General features: G+C 42.9%; 2 protein-coding genes, 1 long non-coding RNA gene and 1 gene segment (V, D, J or C); 1 reads left to right on the top strand and 3 right to left on the bottom strand.

Moving 5' to 3' along the window:
- The window catches only part of LOC102081292 (uncharacterized), a 107,675-nt gene extending 100,889 nt beyond the window's left edge, over positions 1-6,786 (bottom strand). Inside the window, exons 1-2 of the mRNA XM_025900238.1 lie at positions 6,535-6,786; positions 6,081-6,381 (exon numbers count right to left, since the gene is read on the bottom strand). Of these exons, the coding sequence (XP_025756023.1) occupies positions 6,081-6,381; positions 6,535-6,577 (344 nt within the window). The 5' untranslated portion in view covers positions 6,578-6,786. The remainder of the gene's footprint in view (positions 1-6,080; positions 6,382-6,534) is intronic.
- Positions 2,054-5,892, top strand: LOC102081374 (zinc finger protein with KRAB and SCAN domains 8). Its single transcript, XM_019357480.2, has 2 exons — positions 2,054-2,262; positions 4,121-5,892. The coding sequence occupies exons 1-2, from the start codon at positions 2,091-2,093 to the stop codon at positions 5,062-5,064; spliced, it is 1,116 nt and encodes a 371-aa protein (XP_019213025.1). The 5' UTR covers positions 2,054-2,090; the 3' UTR covers positions 5,065-5,892.
- A 3,929-nt stretch (positions 6,787-10,715) lies between the features above and the next one.
- LOC112842795 (T cell receptor alpha variable 3-like) lies at positions 10,716-11,598 on the bottom strand. The segment is given in 2 exon segments: positions 10,716-11,237; positions 11,351-11,598. Coding segments are annotated over 2 exon segments (441 nt in total).
- A 5,463-nt stretch (positions 11,599-17,061) lies between these two features.
- LOC112842839 (uncharacterized) lies at positions 17,062-18,557 on the bottom strand. The gene is made up of 3 exons (XR_003214864.1): positions 18,499-18,557; positions 18,051-18,169; positions 17,062-17,947 (listed from the first exon to the last, which is right to left on the bottom strand). It is a non-coding gene; the product is annotated as an uncharacterized LOC112842839 (long non-coding RNA).
- Between the last annotated feature and the right edge of the window lie 731 nt (positions 18,558-19,288).

The following is a 19,288-nucleotide window of genomic DNA, read 5'->3' as shown; positions in this document are numbered from 1 at the left end:
GTGTCACTGCTTTGTTCATAATGGCCTCTCTTAGTGAACTTGAACGTGGATGTTTTATATTCTCTGTACAGCTTCACTAAGGTCCTGAATATTTAAACCTTTATTTTGAAAAGAAATACTTTTTTTTATATATTTATTTTTTACTTTATTTGAAATTATAATTTGAACAGTCAGTCATTCCAGTTCAGTTTGTACAGTAGACATACAGGGCAAATAAAAGTAACAATATACAGTACAATGAAATAAGAAGGATAAATAAATAAAGGATAAAAAAAAGAGAGGGATGTGACAGACGTCATAACAACTTTGTACTTGAAAGTTGTATCTGTGACAGCTTATTCGTTAAACATTTCTGAATGAATTTCAATCAATGATAAACCTTTTTTATTGGAAGTTAATTTAAGAGAGTTTAAGTAATATTCAATTTCAATCAAAAACAAATTAAATGATGGGGTTGAGTTTTGAAATTTACATTTATGTATATGGAATTTCCCTAATAAGACATAAAGATTGACAATGGCACATATTTTTTTTCTTTAGTTTCAAAATAAGTGATAATGTTCTTCCCTTCAATTTTGATTTCGTATTTTGAAAAGAAATAACAAACCTGACGTCATCATTCTTTCTTACTGCTCTGTTCTTTGTTTTTATCTCATCTTTTATTTTCTGCTCAGAGCTCGAAGCAGTTAACGGTCTCCGGAGGGCAGCGCCGCGTCATATCCGGTAGAAGCACCGGCGAAATGCTTGGCCTGAACCGGAAGTGTGTTGTGTTGTTGTGTGTGAGCTGAGTGTGTGAGCCGAGTGTGTGAGCTAGTGATGGGTAGATGAGGCCTCGTGAAGCGTTTCAGCACATTCCCCAAACTGTGTCGACACAATGTTGCTGTTTTGCTCCATACTGACACCTGCTGGACCTTAAATATCATTGCAGGCAACTTACTTGAGACTCGCAACAGACACTGATTCAATGACCTAGTCATACGTGTATACACTGTAAGGTATTGTACTTTCCATGGAATCATTTTATATCTTTTATATTACAAATATTGTAGACATCTTTAAAATATATTGTGAATGACATTAAGTGAAAATTAAAATTAAAGTATTGTGAATGTAATATTACCCATTTGACTCAGAGTTTATTATAAATTTCTATTCAGAAAAATAAGTTTATCCAATGTTTTTGCATTCAGTCTATTGCGGGGGGTTTTTTGACACCATTTCCCCAGCTTTGGAAAACATACAGGCACAGATGAAGCTGGGGTACACAAACTGTAAAGCCAGGTGGAAAAGGTTCAGATAAGATGTCTTCCTATTCCCCCAGTACGTTAAAGGATCCTCTGATCTTGGAATGTTTCTCTCCGACACTCTCCACAATACTAAGGGGTTGGCAGTCCTTTATAATAAAATTCAGGACTGCCTGGTCCAGAACAGTCTTCCTAGATGCTTGATTTGAAAATAATAAAACACACATTAATAAAAAAAAAAAATGATGATAAAGCTGTTCAGTGTCTATATAGGCCTACCAGTGTTCATTCTCGGTGTGTTTGTCTCCTCATTTTCATGTTTGGCTCTGTAATGCCTAAACACGGAGGAGGTGCTTTTGTTTGTGTAAGAAACGCAGACCAGATGCGACATTTAACCTGCATAAAATGAAATAAATAATTTACACTTCAAGTCACATTGCTGTTTTTCCTATTCTGATAGATTACACTGAAACAAAGACAGACAAACAGTTACCTTATTTGCAGTGAAAAGATCAAAATGATCCCGCACAGCAGAAACATTTCTTTTTCTTTCAGGCTCCATTTTGTTTTTGGAGAGATGTGTATTTTTTTTTTTTTTTAAATCTTTGCGAGAGTAATTTTGTGTGTTTTTTGGTGGCGACTCATTCCGTTGGCAGATGCGGATGCGGTACCTTTTAAACACAGTTTGGAGCGTTGGCAATGAGCGATACAGCAGCTGTATCGATCACGTGACTTTTTCTTAAAGCGACGCACGCACCGATACAGGCATCGCTAGGTGAGCTTGATACAAGCGTCGGTGCGTCAGTGTTGCAGGACCCATCACTAGTGTGAGCTGTGGCAGTAACAATGGCTTCAGTTCAGTATCTGAGAGAGTTTATCAACGAGCGACTAACTGCTGCTGCTGAACAAATATTCTTGGAGTTTGAAAAAACGATCGTCCAGTACGAGGAAGAGATCGACCGTCAGCGCAGACTGCTGGATATCACCTGGAAACCCCAAATCAAGCTGCACAGGACAGGTGAGTGTCCCTCTGAGGGAGGATCCTAATCACAGCTCTGCGGGACATTTATGATTGTGAGGACTTTTTGGAGATGTGAGCTAACAAAGAGCAAACAGAGGACAGGACTGCACTGTGCTCCATTCAAACAGCAGGCGGTGGATTTGAGGCTTTTCTCTGACCTGGATCACTCAATCAGTTTCTTTATGTTTGCTGTCAAAGTTGGAAAACATCGAAAATCGATGTTCAGAGTAGATTATTTATTCCAGATGGATTTTATACATATAAATATAACGTTTATATAAATGTATGTTTCCTGTTGCACTTGTGAAAGTTACAAACAAATGTTGGAAACATAAAGTCGCTGTGCAATAATAAAATATCTAATGTGACTGATCTACAGGCTGTTGCTCGTCCTCAGCGCTGTGATCTGCTGCTGTGCTGAGGACTGTTTGAAACCAGTTCCACTTTATCTTAATGTAAACACACCTGTTCTGTCTGTGTGTGAATCAGCAGCTTTTTGTGGTGCTGCAGGGGTTTGTGTACCTGTACCAGGCCCTATCCTGGAGCCGGGCCTGGAGTGAGTGTCTGGGGGGCCACAGCCCATAAAAAGCTGCATGAGGGGCTTTAGGGGTTCTGTTCTTTGAGCCTCGAGCAGTTTAATCTCTGACCAGTCTGACCACATAGGTGAGGAAAGTCACTTCTCTGGTGGACGAGCGATACCAGCATGATGTAGTCGGGTTTGCCAAAACACACAGCTCGTGTTATAAAACGAGTCAGCTGGAGACGGGCTGCACTCTGGTCTGGATTTGCCTTCTGTGAGCCGGGCACTCGTATCCCCTCTGTGGGTGTTTCCACAGGAAAAAGTGAGGATTCAGAGGTGCTCCTGCAGGAGGACGGGGTGGACCCACCCTGGCCGTTTCCTGTCTGGGGGTGCTCCCGCTCCCTCCCCCTTTCCTGTCTGCTCTGCTGCCCTAATCTTTAAAGTGAATCCAGGCCTCGTACTGCTGTAACGTTTCATCCTGCAGAACAGTTTAACGTCTCATTCAGCTTCCACAGCTTCAGATGAATTTTCACTCATATTTACTTTTTGTGAATTCATCATTTTCTGCAGGGCGTCAGACACTCAGAGCAAAACATCGATTCATCATTTCTGCACAGATCACTGACCTCTGTTTCCATATTGAACCCAGAATCATTCAGGCTCCGTGATTAGAGGTTTGGAGTATGACAGTTGCATGTAGTGTAGCATCTTCTTCTCATACAGCAGTGACCTGTGTGTGATGCATGGAGGGTGTGGGAGCTTGCACAAGTGATGCAGGTTATCTGACCTCTTGTCGTGGAATTTTCTGTTAATAAAATCTGCAACACCGTCAGCTGTGGTCAAGCTATTTTACTTACTGCATGCAGGAGAGCCAACACACATCAAATATCAAAGTTCACAGTCATGGGATCTCTAACCCTTTTATACCCTCACACACAAACCTCTGTATCTTTCAGTTACAACAGGTTTTTGTCCCACAGCCTGTTGCTGGGCAGAGAGCAACTCCCACTATCTTTTCCCAGGAAGCTCCTGGCACTGGTCTTCTTGGGGGGTTTGTCCTTGTACACCCTAACAGTTAGCAGATAACTTAGTGAAACATCGTTAAGCAAAACTAAACAGTTTTCACCAGGTCATACTGACACATACATACAATTCATCTAAGCACCTCAATCTAAATGTGGAAATGTGAAAACTAGAATTTTCCCATTACACTCTGTAACAGAAAAGTACTTCATTTTATTCTAGTTTTTGCTCTTATACATACTTATGGTTGCAGTGAATATTTACTCAGTTTTCTCTTTTTCATCACATCAATTTTAATTTTCTGTCCTCCAGACGTCCCACAGCAGCCTGTCTGTGAGGAGGAGGTTCCCCCTGAGCAGCAGCTCTGGAACCAGGAGAGGAGCTCCAGTGTGGAGCAGGAGGAACCAGAACCTCCACAGATTAAAGAGGAACAGGAGGAACTGTGCAGCAGTCAGGAGGGAGAGCAGCTGGGACTGAAGGAGGAGATTTATAGCTTTATGGTGCCTTGTATGTATGAGGAAAGTGACGACAGTGAATCAGAACTCCTCGGGGAGCAGCTCCTCTCTCCCAGCTTTCCTGTGGCTGAGTCTGAGGATCATGAAGGAAGCAAATATAGAGATTTAGGAGTAACTGAGAATGCAGAGGTGAAGCCAAAGAAGAGAAATCACAGTGAAAATGCAGAGGACCCTACTATGCCAGCAAGTCAGTGTAACACTGGCACAGGTAACAAGTCTGTATCGTGTGATGTTTGTGGAAAAGCCTTTAAGAAAAGGTACCAAATGAGGATTCATCAGAGAATCCACACAGGTGAGAAGCCGTACCTTTGTAAAACCTGTGGGAAGGGATTTAGTGACCCGTCATCGGTTAAAAAGCATAAGGCGGTCCACACAGGGGAGAAGCCATATTCTTGCACCACGTGTGGGAAAGGTTTTACTCAGAGTGGTAGTTTGTTGAGCCACATGAGAACCCACACGGGGGAGAAGCCGTATCTGTGTAACACGTGTGGGAAACGTTTCAGTCAGAATAGCGGTTTGTGGGTCCACATGAGAAGTCACACAGGGGAGAAACCATATTCCTGCAAAACGTGTGGGAAGAGTTTTAGTCAGAGCAGCAGGCTGTCCATCCACACCAGGATCCACACTGGTGAGAAGCCGTATCCCTGCAAAATGTGTGGGAAAGATTTTCGCTCTCAGTATCATCTGACTGTACACATGAGAAACCACTCGGATAAGAAGCCTTACCCTTGTAACACGTGATGTTTCCAGTGTCCACAGGAGAGTCTGCGTCTTTGTAGCGTAACTTCACAGGATGAGTTGGCTGCTTCCAGCTGCTGCTCATGTTTGCCCTTCCTGGGTTTATGTCTCCAGCTGAATTGAACCAGCAACCTCTCACTTGGCAAGCAGCTGTGTTACCCATCACACTATGAATCCTCTTATTTCACCGATTAACAATTTGTGTATAAAAAGTGTTTGAATCTGGGAAAAAGTCAGTTTCTGAACTGCAGGCTGAACCGATGCTTGGCTCATAAAGTCAGTTGGGTCTGGTTCTCTGTCTACCAGCAACTAGATGGATCACTGGCAGAAGCACAGGAACTAAACAGGACTGCAGCCATAGATCACGTGTTTTAATGGGTATCAATCTGGCAGTGATATAAAAAGTCTGATCAGTAGAAATCAGTTCCTGGGTTCTGTTTTCTATAAAAGCTGTTTTGGAGGATTTCTTTGAGACTCTGGAAGAAAACATGTTTGATGACGTCTCTGCTTCAGTAGAATCAGCAGCAACAGTGTAAAAATGACAAAGATGCAGCTCTGAACTTCCGCCTGCATCACACTCGAGGTTTTCTTCTTTACCTCCATCACTCTGTTTGCACCTGAACGTTTAATGGAAGATGTTTGACTGTCTGGACCACCTCAGTGATTTTTGGATTGAACTCAGATGTTGAAGTTTGTGTTTCAAGCATGCTCTGTTTTGTGTTCTCATCTTTTTAAACATTAAAGTCGTTAGAGCTGACACTAACAAACTGTATGAGCTGTTTGACCTGTCGATGTGAAAGGATCTTTATAAATAAAGTTTCCTTTGTGCTTCCACAGCAGCTCTGTCTCTGTCTCTGATCTTTACTGCTTCATTTCTCTGTTGTCTTTGTCATCAGTCCAATGACACAAGAATCAGAGGTTTAACAGTGTGTGGCTCCCTCTAGTGGATGTTGTGGAGTATTCTGTTGTCTTTGCTCCAAAGGTTTTTGTACAGAGTTTTGCTGTTTCCTGTCACTGTGGGCCTCACAGCACAGTAGTACACAGCAGAGTCAGACAGCTGAAGCTTCTGGATCTTCAGAGAAACTGATGTCTTGTTCAGTTCAGCGTCAAATCTGTTTTTTGGGAACTCTTGAGCATTTTCTGTTCCAGAAGCATCTCGCCGTAAAACATATTTCGGATAGTCATTCACGTCCTGTTTGTACCAGAACAAATATGGAAATGCAGAAGTTGTTTCATATTTGCAGTAAAGTGTAACTGTGTCTCCTTCAGCAGCAATGACATCTCCTTGTTCCTGGATCACTTTGTCTTCTCCTTTACACTCTGAGGAAGAACAGAACATGCAGAGGAAGAGATGGATCAATAAACATGATTGAAGTTATTGAAAAGTTCCACAGTGTAAAATGATGAAATCTCCTCTTGCTGTCCTTGTTGTGAATCGTGTGCAGAGGAAACATGTTGATGTTTGTATCTTACCAAAGAAAAGAGCAGCAAGAATAATCCACAGCCAATGTTCCATCTGTACAACAAGGTTTCAATCAACAGGAGAAACTAGCTGATGTTCAACATTCAGTCTGAGAATTGTTCTCTTCACAGCAGCACTTATTATTGACACAATGGTTGAACACAGTGCAGAAGGAGAGCACCGCCTACTGGATGATGTCGCCCTCTGTCTCCTCTTTGAGCTGGATGTTCACTTCTCTCACTTCCTCTTCCTCCTGGTTCACAGACTGTTAGCAGCATTTGAGTCACTGTGAGGAGGGAGGATGGAGCACTTTTCACTGTGTGCAAGGACAACGAGCCAAATGTTCTCCATCACTGAGGTCATTAATGCTTCTCATGCTTAAAGTGAGACTCAGGGTCAGATATTTCTGCAGATTATTTGTGGTTTGTGTCTTACAATAAGAGGAGATTTAATAAGACATGATTACTCATGACTAACATGTTTTTGAGTATAACTAACTGAGGAACTATATTTAAGCAGGAGTTTTTCACTCATGGGAGGCACACAGCGATGTTAGCACGTAGCCATGCAATAAAGCAACACACACACACACATTAGCTACATGCTTTATGGCAGACCTTCCCAAAGTGTGGGGCCCGCCCCCTGGGGGGGCGCAGAGCCATTGCAGGGGGGCGCGGTATGAAAAGGGGGGGGGGACAAAACGCTTGGACACTGCTAGCACGGGGCGCCTACAGGAACGCAAAGCAGGAGATGAAGCATCGCTGAATATGTTTCCAAACCAACTTCATTCTAAGCCAAAGATTAGAAAATATGATGAAGCATATCTGCCCTTTGGTTTCACCTGCACAAGTGCCGAGGTAGGTCTCCCCTGCAGAATTGGTTTTCCCTGTGAGCATGGTTGGGCTGTTCAAATCAAGGACAAACAGGATCCCACATTCTTGATTTTTAGTTCACAAACACTTGTTGTAATGACTAACTACTCCTGACATTTTGGAGATGTTAGCTCTTTATGCAGTAAAGTTACAGCGGGATACAAATAACATCAGGCTGATCCTGCCACGATTTGTAGAGAGACCAGAGTCAGAGTGATTTGAAAAAGCAAATGAAACCCAAAATCTGATGGTGTATAATCATGCCCATAAGAGGGAAACAGGGCTGCAGGTCAGCATCTGGTGGCCAGGCCTGAATTCATGGGGCGTGTTCGTGTGTGTGGATCCTCAGCATTGCAGCATCACGTCACTGATGGGAAGCACTGCTATATTAGGCATGTGTTGGCTATAACAGATACCACGAGGTGGATCATAAGTGTACTTGGTAGTAGAGAATCTAAGGCCAGTGTTCACAAGGGTATTGGTGCCTGTCATGGCAGCAATCTAAAGACCCACTGGTGGTCATGGTAAGGACTGAAGGGGGGTTTTCTTAGGGATCTCCTGAAGTAGCAGGTGGGAACTGAAGGGCTGTGGCTTTGGCAGTGATAGAAGTCAAAAGCTGAGGTGTGAGAGGAGTTTGGAGAGACCTTTTGGTCTGTTTAAAGCAGTTCAGGAAAGCTGTCTGCATTCAGCCAGGAAGCTGATGTAGACTGGGGTGTGTCCGGTGGTGTAACGACTCTTTGAGAAACTCCTGAACAGAAATGTCTACTGTGAAGGCAACAAAGCACAAAAGAGTCCTGGAAATTATGAATTATTAAGGTGTGAATATAGATGTCCAGATGTGTGTCCCAATCATCATATTACTAAAAGGTCTCTAAAAATTGATATTTTTGGAAAAGCCTGTAAGAAAAAGTCTAGAATGAAGAAACATCACAGAGTCCACATGGGTGAGAAGCCTTATCAATGTAAAACATGTGAGAAGAGGTTCAAAGCTGTCATTTGACTCACCACGAGAGGGCACTCAGAGAATCCTTACCCCTGTACCACCTATGGGAAAGATTTATTTACCCCTCACATTTGAAAGGTCGCATGATGTGTCACACAGGCAAGAAGTTGTCTTCATGTGTTGTGTGGGTTAGGAAGTACATTGTAACCATGGATACAGCGACGTAGACTGTTTTAGCTTGAATTTACGTATGAAATGACGTAAAGACAAATCAATGGGAAGGAGTTCTGTCAAAGTCGCAGGAGAAAGAGGACCCAAAATGCGGAGCTCAGGTTAGCAGGGAGAACAGTGCGTTTATTTACAGTGTCCAAAAAAGGTGTCACAAACAGTTAAAGGTGCTATCCAAAAGGTGTTCCAGTTAAATCCCTAAGTGCTCCTTCGTCTGTGCAATCCCGTGTGTGAGTAGTGCTTCCTGATCCTCCTCTCCGAGCCAAACTCCTAGGTGAGGAGAAAGCAAACACTGAGTTAGCAGAGCTCTTAAACCGACTATCAACTTCCCTTAAGTAACGAATGCTACCGGCTTGGAATAATAATCCAACGTCGATGGTTGCCGCCCATCTTCCTTATATACCACAGCTCTAAGATGGAGGCAGATTAGGAGCAGCTGGCAGAGCGATCAAGTGCAGGTGAGGCCACAGCCGTGCGGAGGAGCTTCCACGCCCTCCCCGGAAGCGCGAACTTCCGTATCTGGAGTTAAGTGTGACGATGGCTCTGCCTGTGATTGGATGAGCCTTTACATCTTCCTAGAAGGTGAAGGTTCAAACAGGAGATGATCTGAGTTTGATGGTGGTTTCTAGTAGTTTTATTTTGATGTGTAGATATTTTTGAGGAGAGGAAGTGAGCAGCTCATGATACTTTGGGCTGTAGTGATGACCTCTGGAGTGCCAAACCAAAGAGAATCATGGGTTTGTAGTAGCTCAGAACACTCAGTGGAACAGAGGTCAGAAGGACAGCAACTGTTTCTCAAAAAGTTTGTGCCTTCTGAGAAGCTTCAAGACGTTAAGTTGGTACTGAGCATTGTTGATGAATGTTGGTGAGGGGAGGTTGTCTGCTTAGTGTACTCCAAGGACCCCGTGGACCCTTTCCACAGTCATTTATGTAGATGGATCTAGATCATCTGTATTCTTGCTATGATGAATTCTTTGGTGTTTAGAGTCCACTTACTGAAGGCCCTGTTTGTGGACTCAGTCTTTTTCATATTTTTCAAAAGCAGACATGCTGAAGATGAAAACACTGCTGCTTTGTGTTATATTGAAATCAGTCCATTAAACATCCACCAAACATTCTCAGACACAGCAGAGTTATGGATTTTTTTTTTTGAAAAACTTTATTGTCTGTTATGAAATCATCCAAAACCTTACCTACATACTTTGATCATTTCCAGGTTACAGACTCTCAGATTACTTAGCCGTCGGCCACGTTTCACTGTTTTGATTTGCTTTCGTGTTTTTTGTCTGAACGTTCCTACAGTTGGTTTGTGGTTGATGTGGATTTGCTGCTCATGTGAATCCTCCCACAGTGTTTCATTAGCAGCTGTAACCACAGTGACTCTGATAAAACAGGAATTAGCAGAATCCATCTGATATGAAGCTGTGCTTTGAATACCACTTCCCTCCTCTTTGAAGAGTAGTCAGATATCTGTGTTCAGGTTTTTGTACAGCCTCTTCTACACTTTGTATCACTGTGTTTCTAGAGCACAGTAGTAGAGAGCTGTGTCTGCCAGGGTTAGGGCTGTTATGGTCAGAGTAGTTGTTGTATCTGATGTTGTGGACTGATATCGATTATCAGGAATATATTCACCACTGCCTCCTTTTCCTTGTTTCAGGAGTATAAACTGAGGAGCCTGAAGGTCAGAATGATGTCTGTACCAGTGAAGCCAAGCATTACTATAACTTGTCTGATATTTACATGTGAGTGTGACAGATTCTCCTTCTGTTTCAGTGACTTTATCTCGTTGAGGAGTGATTGAGTCTCCAGCTGTTAGTCCTGGAAAAAGTAGAGAAAATGAAGCCATCAGACTAACAATGTTCATGATGCTGAGAGGAGAAGACAGTGGAAATGAGGAAAAGTAGGACAGAAGTGAAAATCTAAAATCCTCCAGACCAATCATTCATTTCTAGCATAGAGTTCAGAGCAGAGAAAGAAATGTTGCGTTCTGAGAAAAGAGACAAAAGTTCACCTATGAAGTGAGATGAAAACAAAAAGAGGTGCAGCAACATGTCTTTGGAGTTATTAAAGCCAGACAGACAGCACATGAACAATGTTCTTCCACTGCAGCAGATTCATCAGGTTGTGCTTTTATTTCCTCAAACCTTTTGCTCTGCAGACAGAAATCATCTCATTGGTTGAACTTGACCTTTGTGGGCAGAGCCCACAAAATAGTGAAGTCAGTGGAAGAGAAAAATATACAGTGCTGAAAAAGTAAAAAGTGGTTTAACAGTGTGTGGCTCCCTCTAGTGGATGTTGTGGAGTATTCTGTTGTCTTTGCTCCAAAGGTTTTTGCACAGAGTTTTGGTGTTTCCTGTCACTGTGGGCCTCACAGCACAGTAGTACACAGCAGAGTCTGTCACTGCAGCAGAGGAGATCTGAAGATCCAGACGGTTTTTTCCAGACAGTTTTGTGGAGAATCTTGCAGCTGATTTCAGAAACTCTGACTTTCTTGAAATATTCATGCCTGATATGTAGATGAGGAACTCTGGTGGTTTTCCTGGATATTGCTGATACCAAAAAAAGTCATTACCAGGAGAAATTTTGGGATAAATGTAGGACAGAGTGAGAGTGTTTCCTTCTAAAGTGGACTCTTCATCCTTGACTGCAGTGAGCTGATCACAGCTGACACCTAAAGGAAGAGATAAATGTTGTTAAAGACGATGTTAAACTGTGAGCGCCTGTTCCAGTGATTTCTAGCAAACAGATCCTTTAAAGACATTTCTTCTTCCTGCTTTAACCGACCTGTTAGTGTGATCAGAAACAAAGGAAACATGAGCCAGTAATGCAGTGACAGCATCTTCCACACACTATCTGTTCTGTATGCTTCAGATATTGAATGTATCTGACAGTGGGAGTCCTTTTCTGCTCTGCTCTGTGACAGTGTTGCTCCTCCTTCAGCCTCTTCCTCCTCTCATATCTCTGCATGTTACAAACACCAAAACCAAACCTCAATACATGTTACAGCTTTCAGCACAAACTCAGAAACCTCCAGTGGATTTAACCTTTGTGTTTCATACTTTTGGATTTCATCTTGGACTTAGACAGTAAATGAAGACTGACTGGCACAGCTGGATTCATGCTTTAAATTATAAAAATATAAATGATTTGGGTACTTTTAGTTCCGGGCTGCTGTGGCGTGAACCTGCCACTGGGCGGTGCTCTATTGTCAAGCATTGAGTTTTTTCTGTGTTCTGGAGTTATTAAAATGAGTTTATGAGATTAAAATCATTGCAATTTGTTTTCACTTTAAAATATTGTGTGAAATTGTGTCTCACTCAGTGAAGTGAACATTGATGATTTATGATCATGTTTATGTTTCAGGAGTAAATATTCTGTCCGACCTGAAACTGTTTCCAGCGGAACTTCATGTTAACGGTTCTACTTCGCCGGAACTTCACTGTGACACCAGGCGGAAGTAAACAAAGAAAAAGCGGGGCTCAGCCACTGCTCAACAGTGGACTTTTAATTTGTTTTGATATTTTTGACATTTTCTCTGCTCATTTGTGCCATGTTGGATCATAAATCTAAGAAGACTCGGTTTTCCATTGTTGTGCTGATGAGTTGCAGCCAAATAAGCTTATCAGGGATGGAGCACTAACTTTGGGAGATCAACAATCTGTCCGTCCTTAAACAGAAGGAATGCACTGATCAGCTCAGCAACATTAAAAAGACCCGAAAGACTAAAAAGACAACTAAAGTGGTTTTGATAAGAAAAATTCTTCAGTGACCAAAGTCAGTCAGCTGATCTCAAACCAGCAGAGCTGCTTTTCACTCATTAAATAGAAAACTGAGAAAGACACCTGCAGCAGCTGCAACAAAGGGCTGCAGATTATGTTAAGGAGGAAACATGGTGTCCACGGGGGGTTTGGAGGAGGGTTCAGAGGAGGTTGGGGATTATTACCATCATGGCTCATTGCGGTCAGGATGAGAATGAACAGTCAGCAATCACTTGCAGGGTTTTTGTTTTTATTGAATAATGAACAAAGGAAAGACACACATGGACTGCTGTCTCTGAAAGGTAGTGATGGGTCCAGCAACACTGACGCACCGGCGCATGTATCCAGCTCACAGAGCGAAACCTGTATCGGTGCGTGTGTCGCTTTAAGAAAAAGTCACGTGATTGATACAGCTGCTGTATCGCTCACGGCCAACGCGCCAAACTGTGTTTAAAAGCATCCGCATCTGTCAACGGAATGAGTCACCACCAAAAAAACAAAATTACTCTCGCAAAGAAAAAAAAAATACATCTCTCCATAACAAAATGGAGCAAGAAATTTCTGTTTCTGCAGTGTGGGATCATTTTGATCTTTTAACTGCAAGTTTATCTTTGTCTCAGTGTAATCTATCAGAACAGGAAAAACAGCAATGTGACCTGCAGTGTAAAATATTTATTTCATTTTATGCAGGTTAAATGTAGCATCTGTTCTGCATTTCTTACACAAACAAAAGCACCTGCTCAGTGTTTAGGCATTACAGAGCCAAACATGAAAATGAGACAAACACACCGAGAATGAACACAGGTAGGCCTATATACACATTGAGCAGCTTTATCATCTTTTTTTTAATTAATGTGTTTTATTATTTTGAAATCAATCATCAAGGAAGTGTTATGATTTCAATGTTGTGTTTGCTTTATGAGTGACTCCTCCCACCAGAGGATGGCTGTGGGTTTCTTCCCTCTTCTCTCTTAGGAGGTGGACACCTGGGCGTGCCTGCTGAGTAGCTGGGTGGAGTCTCTGCCTATCCTCGGATTGGATAATTGGTCGATCACCTCCAGTATTTAGCCACCAGATGACAGCCACCTGGCCCCCTCTCTCCTAACCTCCACCGTCCAACCAAGAACCTGTGTGTTGATTCGTTGCAGTGTAGAGTTTCTTTGACAAAGTGATTAGCAAGTATAACCTCGTGTGTGTGTGTCTGGCATTGTTATGTCAATTTTGTAAATAGCTGTAAATAGATTTGTCAAGTAGCGATCGTACATTTTGTTCACCTTGTATATATCCTTCACTGCAGCAGCCTAGTAGGCGTGAGAAGCCATTTTTTCTTTTTTTTTAACCTGTCCCGTTTGGTTCTTTTGCCATCAGAATTATTGTCTAAAGGCGAAGAAAGATGCCCAACGGATTTACTTTACCAAATGGACCATCCCAGCCTTGCCGTAATGGTCTATTTGATTCACCTTTCATTGTTTATTTTATTTTCACTTGCTGAATACGGGACAGACTTGACTGGTGGAAAGAAAGAGGAGAAAGAAAGAGGGAAAGAAGAAAAAAAAAAAAAACCTGAGAAGAGGGACGGGGGGAAAGGGCAAAAAAACCCAAAAACCAGCAGAATAAGCAGACAAAAAATACATATCGATGACCTGGATCACCTGTTGAGAAAGAAAAAAGAAAGCAAGCAGAAGAAAATGAGAGTAATAAACAACATCACAATGATATATGGGAATATGACAGTAAATACTAAATATTAAACATTATTGTGCAGCACGTAAGATCGACAGCGCACAGTGTGCTTTGAGGTAGGAGCCAAAAAGGGTGTAGTTTGTGTGTGTGATCACCCGTGTGTACACCTGTGAGCATGAACGCGCTTGTTTTTAAAAGGTTCCTTCATGTAATGATCTGCTAGAGGATGTGGGGGGGCCACTGCCCCGTCCTCCAGGGCATGAAGCAGGTATGGAGGAGATCAAAACTCCAGACATCCAGAGACCCCCAGAACACAAGAGACCAAGGGAGACCAACAGAGGGGCAGCCGCGCCACTATCCCAGAAAGAGCTGAGGAGAGTCCCAGATGAGGGGTCACTCAGCAGCCGCGGAGCAGAAGCCAGGGGGGTTGCAGTGACGTGCCCGTGAGCTCCGCCGGCAGCCAGCTGTGCCTGAGTGACCGAGCCCCGGGCCGAGAGGCCGAGGGCACCCCATCCCCGAAGTGGCCCGAGCGAGCCCCAGGCTCCATGCCCCGATAAGTAGCCGCCAAGGAGTGAGCCGGTGGGTACCCGGGCGCCCACCCCCGGACACAAAGTACCACCAACGCACCGATGTCTGAGGGCGTCTGCCACCGGCAGGGGAAGTGGTGGGGGGAGATAGGCCTCCAAACCTTGGAGGGCCTGAGATGTCCCCAGAGAGGTGGCGTCTGATACCCAACCTGACATATAGACACAGACATACAGGCACACACAGATACAAACATCTATTCCCACCCTCATGCTCCCATATACAATTACTCAACACTCACCCAACGTGGAGACAGACATAAAGAGACACTGTACACACAATCACACTCCCCAAGCGTACTCTATGCCCCGGGTCTAGGTACCCTTGCCCCTGGAGGGGGAAACTGCGCCCAGACCCAGGTGGTGTTACCCTTTTCCCATTTTTGTTGATTACGTTTTCTCCTGTTTTTCGTTTAGGAAGTTAGGTAAGTGAATTGTCTTTTGTTTGGTTTTCATTTTGTGTAGGAAAGCATAGGGACCATTAGGGAGTTTTGTGTGTTATTTTTGGCACTGCTCACTGCTGAAGAAAATAAATGGCTGCTTAGCACTTTAAAAGATATTGTTGTTTGTGTTCTTGCTTGGGTGGTGTGTGAGTGGGCCAACTTCTTGTTGCGTTCAATACTCACCTAGACTAAGAACGTAACAGAAGACTGTTCTGGTCCAGGCAGTCCTGAATTTTATTATAAAGGACCAGTGTTGGGTAAGTTACTTTAAATTAGTAACTTAGTTACATTACTAGTTACTTCTCTAAAAAAGTAACTCAGTTACTTCAAGTTACTCGTTACTTTCAAAGTAACTAGTTACTAGGGAAAGTAACTTTGGTTTTACTCAGAATTCTCTTGTTAATGTGTTGCTTCCGTAACTGGATACCCAACAAGTTTGCCAGTCTTCTAGCTTGCTTACTTGCCACAAGTGCACTGTGCCACCTACCAATAGAAAGGAAAAAATAATGTGCACATTTCCATGAGAGAAATCCCACGCCTGGACCGTCGTTGACTGCCGCCATGATTCTAGCCTGCTTTTTACATCCAACACAAAAACTGCAGTCGTGGTGCTTTTGATTGTACTCAGAACTCGGAAATTCTGCCTTCTGAATAGGAAGATGTAGGTAACACCAGACTGCAGATGGGCATTTTGACTAGAGACCGGCCCACCATTATAGGAAAAATCATAAAGCCTTTGAATGAAAACAAACACTGTTGTGACAGTGATGTACACTGTTCTGATGGTATATATGTATCAATCTATCAATTGTTTGTTGTAAGACTCAGATAATTATTTTTTTAAAAGCGAGACATTTTAAATGAGAATAATAAAGAAAAGTATTTCTTTGTGCCCCCCTTTCCCTGTTAATGCCCTACCTGGCCCCCTGGCAACACTTTGCTAGACCCGCCCCTGCACAGTTACCAGCTGTCAGCTACGTAGAAAAGGATCCTGGTGTTATTTGTCTCTCAGAAACAGCTCATAACGTCCCTTCAACTCATTCATGTCACCTAAAAGGTAAACCTGTTTCTCCATCACCTGTTCAGCTCTGATGATTCAGTAATGACATCTCCTGGTTTCATCTGCATGTTTCCCTCTCACCAGATAACCAAACCGATATCATGACCAGCAGCTTTACAGCTGTGGCTCCAGCAAACATCAGCTGATACTAGAAATTAATATTAAATAAATTGTAACAACAGCTGATCAAGCTTAAACGTGCTGCTGTTGTTTAGCGCGACATCCGCTGGTTTCCTCTTTCTGGCGCAAAGTGGGCGATAAATAAACAAGAGAGAAAAGCCGATCAGCTGATCATTGATCAGTTTCGTGATTGAAGTAGAAACGGGAGAGAATGAGAGAAGAAGAGGCAGCTGTGCAGCTTCAGCTTTGTGTCTTTTTCATTGTAGCTGAAGTCCGGGACAAACTGTGTTCCTTTTCACCTCAGTACGAAACGCGTAATATTTTCTCTGAATACCAGACGATTCTGTTTTTACCGGACGGTTGGCAACTAATAATTAACCGTATGAACAAAATAAAGTTCAACATCAGTAACATAGCACCCACCCAGCTGTATAGAAACTCCGTCATGCTAGCTAGCACGCAGTACGAAAATGTCAGCATACCGAAAATAAACTCCACCTAAACTTGGTTTATATCTGACCCAGATAGACTGCAGGTCATAACTTCTTACCTGAAGTTCAGTTCACCTGACACGCGGACCGGCGGCCGCTTCGGGTCTCTCCTCTTGCCTCCCTTTTCCTTCATCCACCTGCTGGCTTCCACCACTTGCTAATGTTACTGAATCTGTGGAAGCTCCGCGATATCCACCACACGAAGTAACGAGTAACGAGCCTATCTAAATCCTAGTAACGAGTAACGCGTTCCTGGTTTTGGCATAATAACTAGTTACCGTGCTCGTTACCACAATAATAACGTAGTTACTGTAACGCGTTACTTAATAACGCGTTAGTCCCAACACTGTAAAGGACTGCCAACCCCTTAGTATTGTGGCAGTTGTGCACATCTGTGTTGGATGTGAAACACTTTCCACAAAGTCACACTGCAGACAATTTGGCCCAATTCAAAAAGGACATGATGGATGACTGGGCCATCGCAAATAATGTGTCTTGTGACCGATGCAGCACCAAATGTGATTGCAGCAACAAGAACTCTCCAAATTTGACATTCAGTTTGCATTGCATACAAACTCAATTTATTAGTCAAGAAATCATGTGATCAAATCCCTGAACTTTCATCCATAAGAGATAAATCATATCATTCTTCAGATCCAGCACTACAGCCAAAGAAAAGCTTGCTCAAGTGCAGCAGCAGATGGGACAGCCCATCTTGAAACTTATCAACGAGGTACCAACACGTTGGAACAGCACATATCAGATGCTGTCACAGCTACATGATGAGAAAGAAGCAGTCTGGGTATCTCTTCTCTTCCAACAGATTTAACTCCACTTACGGCTGATGAGTGTGACATTGTAAGGGAAGCACTTCCTGTGCTGGCCCCTTTCCATCAGGCCACAGTGGAGTTGTCTGAGGAGAGTTTCAGGATCAAAGGTCATCCCGATGATGAAAATTCTATTTTGCACTTGAGCTGAACTCTTTACATCTACACACACACACACACACAAGCATCCACCCATCTGCATGACCAACTGAGGCGTCGTGTCAGACATCGCTTCTAATCTGGAGTCATAGTGTGTTGACCCTCTCAACACTTTTAGACCCCAGACTTACAACACTTGGATTTCGTAGTTCCTCCAAGTGTAGTGAGGCAGTCAATCGCCTGAAAGTGGAGTGGTCTGCAGTAATTGCCCTCACAACATCTGAGCCACAGCCTGGACCTTCATCAGAGCAGTCACCTGTTTCAGGCAAGTTCAGTATTATTTTGATGCTGATGTGTACTAATTTGGAGTAGATGACAAAAACTAAAAAGGCCATGCATTTTTTATTATTTCAGAAAACCTGTGGCAGCGGCTCGATGAAGAAGTTGGCAGCAACAATGCAACAGCGGACTCCATCACTGAGGTCCAGCGCTACTTGGAGGAGAGAAACATTCCACGGTCAGAGGATCCTTTAACGTACTGAGGGAATAGAACATCATCTTATCAGAACCTTTCCCACCTGGCTTTACAGTTTGTGTACCCCAGCTTCATCTGTGCCCTGCAAGTGTGTTTTCCAAAGCTGGGATAATGGTGTAAAAAAAAAACACAATAGACTGAATGCAAAAACACTGGATAAACTTATTTTTCTGAATAAAAATTTATAATAAACTGAGTCAATTACATTTAAATAGGTAATATTACATTCACAATACTTTCTACTTTTCACTTAATGTCTTACACAATTTTAAAGATGTCTACAATATTTGAAATGTAAAAGAACTAAAATGATTCCATGGAAAGCACAATACCTTACAGTGTATACACGTATGACTGGGTCATTGAATCAGTGTCTGTTGTGAGTCTCAAGTAAGTTGCCTGCAATGATATTTAAGGTCCAGCAGGTGTCAGTATGGAGCAAAACAGCAACACTGTCGACACAGTATCCACACAGTTTGGGGAATGTGCTGAAACGCTTCACCTCATCTACACATCACTACTGAAAGGAAATAAAATATGATTTAAGCAACTCAGCGACCCAAAATAATGCATAAACTCAGGAGACGCAAACAGAAACTCACCTCAGCTACTGCCCCATGTGGGAGTGAAGAAAGACTGAATCGCAGGTGAGTGTAGTCCTTATATAAGGAGTGACAGGTGAGTGCAATTAAGGGAAAGCACCACATCCAATCAAAGGTGAGGAAATGAAACAAGGTGCATCCGGTAAAGTGAGTGTGCTGAAAGCTGAGCCTTTACAACAGCCGCCCCCGTGTTTCTGCTGAGAAATATATTAAAGGGATCAGAGTCGTTCTTTTTCAGGAAGCGAGGGCAGCAGGTCGTGACGTCAGCTGGAAAAGCAACAATTATTCTTCATAAAGTGATTTTTCATGTATTTCACGGAGGCTTTGTGTGCTTTCCAGTAACACACTTAAAAAATGTCAGAGGACATAATAAACAGAACAAATTGATATGAATGATATCACTTTGCAGGATTTACTGTCAACATGGCCACAGCGCTCATTCTGGGTACACGATGCTCTGTGCTGAGTCTGCATAATGACGGAGTGGCAGGGGGATTCTCCACGGTCCGTCCTGCTGATT

This window comes from Oreochromis niloticus, linkage group LG18 (genome assembly GCF_001858045.2).
Source record: "Oreochromis niloticus isolate F11D_XX linkage group LG18, O_niloticus_UMD_NMBU, whole genome shotgun sequence".
NCBI classification, from domain to species: Eukaryota; Metazoa; Chordata; class Actinopteri; order Cichliformes; family Cichlidae; genus Oreochromis; species Oreochromis niloticus.
The sequence above is the reverse complement of the archived record's forward strand: the minus strand, read 5'-3'. Positions and strand labels throughout refer to the sequence as shown.

Coding starts and splice junctions, on each gene's coding strand:
- LOC102081374 (XM_019357480.2), top strand. CDS start 2,091: ATGGCTTCAGTTCAGTATCTGAGAGAGTTTATCAACGAGCGACTAACT. Junction 2,263..4,120: donor AATCAAGCTGCACAGGACAG/GTGAGTGTCCCT, acceptor TCTGTCCTCCAG/ACGTCCCACAGCAGCCTGTC.